The 12,062-nt window shown below is 35.7% G+C and overlaps 1 protein-coding gene across 1 annotated transcript in view; it reads left to right on the top strand.

Annotated features, from left to right (window-relative positions):
* The window catches only part of CDH8 (cadherin 8), a 135,658-nt gene that overhangs the window by 107,078 nt on the left and 16,518 nt on the right, over positions 1–12,062 (top strand). Inside the window, exon 9 of the mRNA XM_065661228.1 lies at positions 1,691–1,808. Coding sequence (XP_065517300.1) covers positions 1,691–1,808 — 118 coding nt within the window. The remainder of the gene's footprint in view (positions 1–1,690; positions 1,809–12,062) is intronic.

Genomic DNA, 12,062 nt, shown 5'->3' with positions numbered 1-12,062 from the left:
CTCTCCGTTACATCCCTGGGCATGACGTGCTGTGGTATGGAATACCTCTTTGGTTAGTTTGGGTCAGGTGTCCTGTCTCTGCTTCCTCCCAGCTCTCCCTCCTCCCTGGCAGAGCATGAGGCTCAGAAAGTCCTTGATCAGACTAAAACATTTGTGTTATCAGCTCTGTTCCTAGGCCTAAAGTCAAAACACAGTGCTGCACCAGTTACCAAGAAGGAGAAAAATAACTGCTACTGCTGAACCCAGGACACTACTCCTGATTACCTAGAGAGTTTTTATTCTTCCTTTAAGGCTTGCAGAATATAGAAGAAAGAATGGGATATTGGTTATTATTGTACATGTAACACATACAGATTGATAGTCCTTTCTCTTGCCGTAAAACTAGTATAAAATACTAGTTATTATCATTTTGCTAGTGAAGCACTAAAAATTTAAAGTAGAAGTCGAAGAATTTGGGCAGCATCAGACCCTGTTTCCATTTTTTACTATATGCGTCAAAAATTAAACTTGCAGTGATTCATAATCTGAATTTAATTGTGCAAAATATTATGGGTCAGTTGCTTTCGGCATTACAAAAATAACTATGTAAGACACAAATTCTGTTGAATTCAATGGACATGGGAAAGGTCAATAATTCTCATTAAATTTCTTATAAACCTCATCTAGCATGAGCTAACTATCACTGAAATTCACCTCAATGCTGGATCTGGATCTTTAGTTGGTTTTGTTTCTACTTCTATGGAAAATACTTGGAATCAAAAGTAACTCAGCCAAATAGTTAAAAAAAAAAAAAAAAAAAAACCAAAACCTGCTGATTATTTTAAAATCATGTTTCTTCTTTTTATATTCCTGTGAAGCTTTGTATGATTTGAAGATGATGAATTGCAGTTTCTTTGTTAGTAATGTTGAAGGTAAAAGAGATAAATGAAGGTAAAAAAACCTACGGATACTGTAGTTCAGGTAAATCATATGGGGTGAAAGTTATTTGATTATTCAAAGTTATCCAGACTATTCAAGTACTCTGTGCTCTTCTAACCTTAGTATCCTGCATTATTCTGGAAATCATTCGTTAATAATGGCATCTTTAAACAAAAGATGCTTTAGTACAGGAAGAAATTAGGTTTTATTAAAATTAAGGAAAAAAGTCCAAAATATACACTTAGATATTTTCCTTCTTTTTCAGGTTAGATTGTTTAGCATATAAAACTTCACATCGAAAGTTCATTTAAAAAGTGTATATATTTATACAATAAATTAAGAAATGGTGGTAGGAGAAAGGAAAAAGGATTAAAGATCGATTGTACATTTTGATCCTGTGAGAAGTAGGGCTATATGAATGAAAGACTACCATAGGCACTGTAAGTGTTTCTGAAACGATTTTCTTTCTTCTTTATTGCTGAATAATAATTTAGTACTTGCCAAATCAGTGTCAGTTTTTACTGGCCTCTCTCACATGCCTGTCTTTCCTTATTCTCTGCCTCCTTGTTCTGGAAACTGTTTAAATGGGCCAGATACAGTCCCTCTTCCCTAGACATTCAGGTGAAGGTCTGTAAAAGCCTTGCAAGATTATAAATTAGCGTTGTTAATATGGCATGTGGACAAATGAGAATGTGTCTGAAAGAATGGAATGTGTTTTTTTTCAATACTGTACATTTATGTGAATACTTAATGAGAGCATTTTCTGTTGAAGGTAATTCAGATTGTCAGTGCTGTTGACAAAGATGATCCTAAAAATGGGCATTATTTCCTGTACAGTCTTCTTCCTGAAATGGCCAACAATCCAAATTTCACCATCAAGAAAAATGAAGGTAAATACAAAACATACATAATGTGTATCTGAACAACTTCATTTTTAATTGCTTTTTGACTTCCATTTACTTTACCAGTTTGTCCCTCGGCAATTGTAGATAATCTGTTTAATGGTGCCTTCATTATATCTCCTAAGCTATTTCCAATATCTTTACAGTAAATAAGAAAGTAAAATGAATACTGCATTTAGATCCAGAAGACGGCTCACTGGCTTAAATAAAATGAAAGCATAGATTTGTTGCCTGTTTTATTTCTATTAATTTGAAATTCCAGAGATATGCTATTAGATGAAAATCTGAAATTATGTTCATAAAGAAATGTTGATCCTATGTTGACTGGATATAGATGGGAACGTAAAATTAAGTATCTACTAAATCCCCCAAAGGAAACACCATTTAAGCCTATTTGTTGTGTGTATAAAGATTCCAAAGTATTTCAGTTAGGCTCTTTTAATGGAAAGAGAAATATGATCAGCAAAGCCCAGAAGGCCACACTGTGTCACTGTGCTTTAGAGCACTTCTGGAAGGGCAAAATGTCATTCTATAGTACTATAGAAGTGGAATTACATGCGTGATGGAAAAAAGGACACATTTAATATTGTTGAGCAATAAATTTACAGTGATCCTTTTGTTTGGCACGCATGTATTTGAAGGTCATGTGAGAAAGAGCTAGGAATGATCACAAGAATGCTATAAATAGTGATTTATGTATTTGTACTTGAATATTCAGCAAATTTTTTTCATCTTGGCTTCTTTTTCTTTTTTATGTAACACTACCCTGTCAGGAATTTTGGTCAAATTCAGTCTCTTATTTCTCTTACTTGAAATTATGTTGAAGGCAATCCCTACTTAATCCGTTACTAATAGGAAGATGTATCTGAGATGTATGTGCATGAGTGTAAAAGTAATGCATGAAATGTCAAATAAAAAGAAAATGCCATTTTCATTTTTTGTTCTAGCTGTTCCAACCAAGAAGAATGATGGCAACCTTTTGTGAAATTATACCATAAAAACCTAAATTCTTAAATCAGCTTAAATAAATAATGAAGTTTTCCTTTCATTAGATATGTTTTTCTTTTACAGCATTCACAAAGTGTGTGTCTACCTGTATTTGTACTTTCATGTAGGAAATAAGTCTCTGCATGTTTTCTGCACTTACAGGAGAAGATATAACAAACCTCTCCAAAATGCATTTGATAATCATCAGTAGTGTAAGACAAACTGAATTCAGCATCCTAAATGTGAGGTAGTTCGGGTTGCACAGTATGACAAAGTAAAAGAGGTATTTTCACTTCTGTTCATATTTAAATACCTTACATCACTAGTCCTCTCCTTCCAATCTGTTACCCATTTGAGACCCACTTGTCCTCCTAGTCACAGCTAATGGCATAATCACTGCTGATGTGAGTGGTAGTGAAGAAACTTTATATAAGCATGGTTTTGAAAATTAGGTCCAGTTCTGTTACAACATTGCCACTCGGTTTTACAGGTTTTAATGCATTTGAATCAGTTAAGTGTGTAAATCCTCCAAAAACAACCAATGGAAATCTCTTGAAATTAAAAATCTACTTGAAGAGACTTTCCTGATTTAATCTTTCAGTATCCAAGAATGAAATTCCAGCTATGTGTTCCATCTTTTTCTATCAGGATTGCTCAGCCAGGGATGTAGCCCATGGTTAGTGCTAGAACATGATCTCCCACAGGAAGCAAATACTCATGTCAAAGCCAAAATCAGGTTATAATTTGGTTGAGGTGAGGTTTCAGTAAGTCTTTATTTAGTTATGGCACTTAAACAATGAACTTGACCACGACTGGCATATGTCTGCTAGGTAAGCATGAGTAATTATTCTTGTAGAAAAATCTCCAATATGCCTAAAAAACAGAACTCAGAAGTCAGATTTCTCCTTAGTTGTACTATGAGTGTCTGGGCAGTCCAAATGCTAGCTTGATATGATTATTAGAGGCAATATAAGAAAATTCCTGTAGCAAACCGTACTCTCATTTCTGGAGAACTGTGTTGCTGAGGGTCAGATCAGTGCACAGCCCACTTAGGCTTGGAACAGAAAAACATGTCTTCATACTAGAGGGCAAAATCCTTGGCACCTTCATGACTGTGACCTTTCTCCCATATTCTTGGCCTTGTCAAATTCTTCAAGGCAGGAGAGACTGACTTGATGGCTGGTGAAGAAATGCTATCCTAACCAGTTGTGGATATTATAAATGGATTGCATTTTCTCAGGAAACCTAATCTAAAAACCCAATCTTTTTTTTTTTTTTTTTTGGTTAGAATTAATAATGTTTTTCTTTATTTAACTGATTTTTCATCTTGCATGTCTCCAAAGTTCTCTCAGGTTCAGAGATAAAAGTACTCCTCCTCAAGAGCTTCTGCAAAATGATACTAGATTTTTGGAGTCTTCTTTTGTGTTTTGGGTAACACTGTGGTATTTGGCAGTTACTTCCTGCTTCATTAGTAATGACTTTATCTGGCACTACGATGCAAACAATTCAGTTTGGCATCTGCCAAGGGAAGAAAGCTATGGTGTTCTGTTTCTGTCCCTCATACTAAAAACTGTATTATGCATGTATTCTTGAATTTTCTCTTTCTGTATGGAACAAAAGCATAACCATTAATTAATGTAGTTTGTTGCCTGCAGGCTAATCCTATTGTTCAAACTTTCCAGATTGCCCTAAAGCAAGTTCATATGATACTTCAGTAATTAGCTGTGCTGCCCGAATACACTACAAATGCTATGATGGGCTATGTTTTTATTGCCCAATATGTTTAACTGAGTGACACACCAGTGTATCTTCATCAGAAACCACAAAAAAAACTCCACTTCTCCTAGGACTGTAGTATGTATTATAGAAATTATTTAATTTCTATATAACTATATATATATATATATATATAAAATATGTAGTTCAATTATATATATATATTTCTATATAACTATATATATATTACATATTCTGTGATCATAGCAGTATCTGTTCTTTGAAATGATATATCAGTATCCTTTATTTGTTTGGTCTGTTAAATTTGCATATTTACAACCCCTTCTGTACACAAGATGTGCCAAACCGCAGAGGCTGTAGTGCCTTTCTGATGTAAATAATGCAAAAATGTGAATTTGAATGTCATCATACATCTCACTGAAAGTCAGTAGATCATCTCTTAGCAATCTTTATTTCTCATATCTCCTGATGTGCTTTTTCTGTTCTTTTCTGGGCAAAACTGTCAGTTACTGAGTAGTTTTCCTTAGGATTTGTGCCTTAGCTGAATGGGCAGCTGCTGGTAATCTGAAGTAAAGCAATCCTGTTCTCTCAAGCTGTTAATGCAAGGAGTGCTGCTCATTTAGAACCTTTACAACTTCACAACATAAATAATAAAATTATGTTATAAAAATATAAGAAGTTAATGCAAAGTAAAAATCGCATTTTCAGTGTGACATAACAAATCCTTGACTGCATAAACTCATACAGACTGACTGTCTGGTCACTTATTTTTCACATATCTTCATGCTGGGCTCCTGCATGGGAGCAAAAATAGGAAAAAAAAGAAAATAAATGTTATGTGCAGTGTGCCTGAAAACTTCAAACTGAAAAACCCTTAAAACTTCAGAAGAAAACATCTCATGTTTGGATGGGTGTTGATACACTCTAGCAATATGTTTGTATATTCCTTAGCTGAATCAAATTAACCCTTCCAAAGAGCTGCAGGATTACAAGAAATAAAAAAAAAAAAACCACCCTGACAGGAATTTAGATTACTGATAAGGATTTTGTACTGTCATGGCATCAGCAAATTGAAATGGGACCTTTGGAAATGGAATTAGCATTTGTTGACAATCTTTTTTCAGGTGAGTTGTCTTCACAAAGCATTACCTAAATTCTAATGCCAGTACCTCGATTATCTCCTGCATCCCAAACAATATGCTTACAGCAATACCTGTTTTCAGCACTGAATTCCTAATGTTCTTATGGTTTTCTTAGCTTGTTCAAGAGCGAACACAATTTTGTGATAAAAGCATTTTCACAGATGTAAACATTTTTATATGCTGCCAATGCAATTTTTACTTTCAAAAACTAGCAAATACATCTTACCATAAAGAGACTTCAAGTTTTTCCCGAAGGATATCTGCTATTCCATTTTTGTTATGCCAGATTCTGTTTTCTAATGGAACAAAACGTGACCCCAACGTTCTAGAGCGCCTTTGCACGCAGTATCTCTTCTGGCAGAAGAAATTGTGCACCTCCACTGTATGAGTGGGATATTACTACTCTCATTAGGACTTATGTAGTAGAAGCAATCACAGGGTTGCTTGGAACATGGGCAGGCCTTATCTTTGGGTTAAGGAAGCCATCTTAATAGCATGTGCTTGTATTACTGCAGAAGTCCAGTGGCCTTATAAATAATCAGCCTCCCCTTTCGCCAAAATACTCAATGTCTGCCTGCTGAGCTGAGCTCTGAATTTGAGCCAAACTGATTTTAGTGAGTGCGTAGTAAACAGTGGGGTTGGGTTTTTCTTTTTAAATGGATATATACTTCAGTAATGGACTGTTCTGCTGGTTCTTCATAATAATATTCATTCTCAGTCATGCTTTGTCTACTGTACCTATGAGCCTATAATAGCTCCAAGAGTGTTCAGGTTTAAATGTCCATTCCTTTTGTTCTTCCCATCTAGCAAGTTTAATCTATCACTTATATTCTCATTGTGCTGCCTTGAAGGTGTAGGCAATGTGTCATGTATTTAAAAGGAAATAGTCTGGTATAGTCACTTCAATCACCAACTGACTTGTATGCCTTTGTATACTATTGCACATCTTATTTTAAAATATTTCCTATTTATTATCACCCCTTTACCATTAATCACTATTTCTAAATGACTTAAAAAATAGCTGAAGAAGACAATTACATGCAACATCTCTTTTCAATATCCCAAATAATAAAAAGAAATTATCAGCACTTTTTTAAAAGTACTTCTGTTTCACTGTGTTTTTAAAGCAATAAAACCTAGATTTTTTTCCATATATTTTTCCTGAAAGTATTTTTAGCAGCATCTGTCAAATGCCTACCTGGAGGGTGAGTCTTTTTTTCCCACAAGAGTAACTCTGGCGTTAAAATGAGTTTCCTTCCTGAATCAGCTTCTTTTGGCATTTCTTGGTAAGTCTCTCGGCCATTGTCTCAGCTGCCAGCTAAACCTCCTTCTGTGTTTTTGATTGACTTTTCTTTCCACATACACAGCTCAGAGAGCTAAGAGGTGGCACTGCTATTTCATTGCTCTCCTTCCACTTTGCCCAATTTCAAAGTTAACCCACTGACCTCAGGTACAAATTGCCTTAGCAAGGACATCATTAAACCCATCATTTCTTGATGGATGTACAATGAACATCTAGAGTAACAGCACCCATATGCTCCCTTAGATTTGAACAGTAAATCCTCATGCATTTTTGCAGTTTCATGCAATCTTTCAAGAGCACTGGAAACTTTGTGGCTGGCATCTGTGCCAGAGTGTGTTCCACAATGGCAGTTCTTGAGGCAAAGCACATGCTTATGTATTTCTGATGTGTTTAATTATCATCCTCATTCCTTTTCTATATCAATAATTAGGCTTTCAAAGTACAACTCTAAACCCTACCAAATCACTTTCTTCTTAGTGGTTTTCTTGAAAAGTAAAATTAAGTGATTTGATCAGAGATGTGTCTTGCAACCTATAAGTAAATATTTTTCTACCATGTGTGTGAATATTAGTCATATGGAATAACGTCTAGAAGACTGCATCTAAAAGTGTAAAAGAATATGCTGCATAATCTAGGAAAGAGCGTTGATCATCTTCTCTCTTAAAAGGCATAGTTTTGTCGCCAGAAATCACAGGGAATACTTGCATAGTGAGGTGCATTCAGCATGAAAGCAGTAGAGAGTTAAAAATAACTGGTTCCAGTGTATTAAAAACAGCAAACACAAACTAACCTATGATCTGGCACTTCTATGCCTGTATCTGCCATCCACAGGTACACGTCATGTTTCTCTAGGAGTGTTCATAATGTGAAAAAACATATTATAAATATCATACTATCAGTCTTTTTCTCAGCATGGCATTAAAACTGGAGCTGTTTAAATAGTAAAGTTCAACATTTTTATAAACTGAGGATATCAGAACAGCCTCAGATTATTGATTTTTTAATGAATGATATAGTTAATAATAAAATTGTTAATATAAAAATCATTGAAATACTCCTTTTTTAGTGGCTGAAACATTTTGTTCATGAAGTTCTCTTTTTTATAATATAAGCAATGTTATAAATTGTAAGTTATAGAAGTTTAAGCAAGAAAGTATAAAGATGGTTTCTGAGTAGAAAAGTCTTAAGTTTTATCAAGACAAATCATCTGATAGTTAAGGCATTCAAGCTTCTATGAAACATTTTAGTTCTGTGAATTTAGACTATTCTGACATGAAATCATATTTTGGAAAACTCATAACTTTTTTTTTGATGAATACTTACCTTTTTCAGTTAAAAACAAAATGTGATTTACAGGCCTGAACTACCACATTCTATTTATGATCGGCAAGTTATACTAGACTGCTGGGTCAGAGCCCATTTCTACAAATAATGTCTCAAGTGTATCTTGGTCTGTGTGCTGGAAAGCCTTTAAGAATCATGGTTTGTCTGTGTGGTGATAGAAGCATACTCTGCTATACCAGCTCCCTCACTACTGGGGCAGGCAGGCAGGGATAGCATGGCCTGAAAAGGGAAAGGACAGATTCAAGCTCCCACTTGATTAATATGCAAAAAGTGGTATTCAGCCAGTGCAAATACTTTTCCTGAACTGAGCGGTTGTGCATTACCTGGTGTCAAGTCACTGAAATAATTTGATTCTATAACAGGGGAAATGCAGTTCTTTGTTTATTACACTCAGGTTCCTTCATCCTTAGTCCTTAGAAGATTGACCTGATTGAAACTGCTTTGGATCGGAAACTATGTTAGATCATTCTTTGTAGCAGGAAAAGTAATCAGTTTTCTCATTTACATATCTGACAATTCTAAGATGTAATGTCATCCTGTGAAGTAACAGACTGAGTCTAAAGACTCAGAAACATGAGCCCTTTCTGCTAGCGATAAAGTGATAAGCAGCGGAGGTAGAAATCAGTACTAGAGATCTTTAGACTATTCTCAAATTCTAGAAGACTGTTAGAATTTAAAGTTAATTATAACATTGCCAAGGGACTCCAATACATTCCAGTAGTGCTCCAGAGTTCTGTCTTTCCAGGCACTGAATGCATTTCCATTTCCACTGTACGATTTCACGTTGCAGTTGAAGTAATATATTCAACTCCTTTCTACTATGCCATTTTGCTGTCCTAGCAAGGTTACACTTTTCCATGGTTACAGTACTGTTAGTGCCATCTAGCCTGAGAATGCCAATGAAAATATTCTCAGTATATGCCTTTCATGCCTGATAGCTTTTTGCTTTCTTTCCCCCTTCTTTCTTTACTATCATCACTATTGACTACGTTCTGTTATTCCCCAATGTTCTGTTTTTCCTTGATGTTGAAAATCAAGTGTGATTTAAAACAGATTCCCTGGCATAGATAGACATGATGTTATTTTCTGAAGGGAAGGTTACATTAACGTAGATGGGAGACCAGCATTTTTCTACTCCAGTTCGTTGTGTGCCGCTTCCTCCACTGATACCTGCTTCTGCTGTCTTTCCCATCTTTCTTCTTGCATGCAGATCACTGCTCTTTCTGGACTCCCTTCTAATTAGAACTACAAAGTAGATGTAGACTAAGTGCAGTTCCTCTACAAGCATACTTATAAGCCCTATCTGGATGTTCTACATCTTTACAATGGTTATGTGCTTTTCACCACTTCGATGGGCTAAAGAGATGAATACTTCTTGGTGCACATAGCTGCTCTAGCTGAAACTGAATGTCAGAAAAATAGAACCAGCACTTCAAGGGCTAACTCCTCTACCAAGCTCCTCCGCACTGACCATTCTGTCTATTCTATCAATCTGAAACCTTACTCACTCCTCTCCTGTATTCAGGATACAGGGCTGCAGACAGATTCTCTCTCTCCTCCGCCCTAAGCCAGATGTGATCCATCAAGTCTTCATTCAACTGGACAGGCCAACCTGATGAATGAACCAGCAAGGAGGGGGCTATCTGGTAAGCCAATTGTCCTCTTTAGGCATCTTTAGGCTCTTCTTCAACTCTGCTGTGTTCCCCAGCACGTCTGTACTTTTTATAGTTTTGTAGCTGACAAAATGTTTCTCTGAGAACACTCCTGTTCCAAATGCTTTTAACCTTTCAGTCCTGTTTTAGCTTAGCTCTGTGATGACAGCTTCTTTCCAAGCCTCACAAAAGTAGACTTTCAGACAACTGAGAGTTGCATATGCACATGGGAAAATTAGACTAATTTCCATGGCATCACATCCTTGCGTAGAGTGCTTTTTTTTCAATCACATGAATCAATCACAAATACATCGCTGTTTCGAGACACTTAAGTAAACATGACCCAGCCCAAAATAACATTAAATGTCAGTGATGAAATACAGGATAATACTGTATATATGCAGCATGCCATTATGCATACATGACAAAAGAGACTTTTATTTCACTCATTCTTAATTTATTATTTTTGCTGCTAGCAACATAATGTTGCCAAGGCATCAATTATGTTTAATTTTATAAATCAAACTAATTAAGAACCAGATGCAATCTGAGTGAGAAAGATCTGAGGTCAGTGTTGTGCACCATATGTACGACAGTGCTTATTCAAGATGAGGAGATGGATTGGACAGCTGTGAATTTTCCTGCTGTAGGAGCTTCATCATGCTCAGATAGTGTAACATACTTATCTTTCTTTTTCCAGATTATTTCTTTACTTTCGTAATAAACTAAAGAAACAAGAGCAACACTGCCAAGACTTTAAAAGATTAAGTAAGCGATAAAAGGATAAAGGTTTTTGAAAAAAAAAAAAAAAACAAAACAAAACAGGAAAATAATTTGGTCAGCAAATGGTGGAATGGATGGATCTAACCCCTCCAGGTTTTCTGCAAGACACAATTCCCATAGTGGGAGTGTTCACGGGCAATGCCCTGAGTATATCTGATTTCCTGTCAACGGGTCTAATTCACTGAGTAGGAGGAATGATGTCCTAGATCTGAAGGTTCTGGCAGGGCCTTTACCTCTTTACCATCTCAGTCTATTACCTAGGAAGTTCCCCTCTGTTTTCGCCTCATTGTTAGGTTTTGGTTTGAATATTTGGATTTTCTCTGTAATTACCTCTTCAGTAATTACAGCACAAGACTGGGTTTCATCTTTTCTTTTTGCACCCTGTAAATTTATTGGTTGCTTTCATTATGGGATGTTTCTTTGTCTTACCATGCTCTAAATACAGGCTTTTGAGGAAGAATACCAATTTATTAGATGCTATAATTGTACTTCTGTCAGTTAATGAAAAACTAGATAGGAGTCGCATTTTAAAGTTTCAGTTGTAGCAAAGATTAGAACACCAGCAGTCTTCTGCTAGTGGAAGAAACTCAACAGGTTAGAAATGAAAATTATATAAGCAGGAATCATCACATATTAGCTGTTAATTTTTCCTTTGGTTAGTAAAAATCTCCTTTTGTCATTATAACAGATATAAAATATATGGCCTATTTGCACATGGTTCCTCTATTAAAACAGAAGGTATTAATTTTTCACACTTAGCCTCAAGGCTTGTCTGAGAAACTATTACACAACTGACATTATAATGTGAATTAAAAAGACAAAGACCATGTTCCAATTTGCATCTTGTTTTGAACCAGTTACCCAAGTGGCGTACAGGAAAGAAAGTAATTAAGGAGGTGGCCATTACATTGATGATTATATGAACTCTATGTCTATACATTCTCCTGTGGTCACATTTATTCCATACCCTTTCATTTCCTCCTTAATACTTTTAAGGACACGACTGTTCAAGAATGGGCTGTATTTCTCTGGCAAGAGCAGATACAGCAGTGATACCCTGAAGGAAATATGATTTTTGTATTCATTTTGACCAGAGCTTCTCTAATCAAGCTTTCAAGAACAGGGGAGACAAAGCTTGAATTCAGTTGGATGGGGTGTTTTGTACCACTTCTTAGGATATTTTCCCTACAAAATCAACTTCTGATTTTGTAATTTGCATGGGTGGTGGTGTTGTAAAATGAGTCACTTTGTTGTTCTTTAGTTAATTCTATCTAATTAGGATCTATTCTATTTG

This window comes from Lathamus discolor, chromosome Z, assembly GCF_037157495.1.
Source record: "Lathamus discolor isolate bLatDis1 chromosome Z, bLatDis1.hap1, whole genome shotgun sequence".
NCBI lineage: Eukaryota > Metazoa > Chordata > Aves > Psittaciformes > Psittacidae > Lathamus > Lathamus discolor.
Note: the sequence above shows the minus strand (reverse complement) of the source record. Positions and strands in the feature narration are given on the sequence as shown.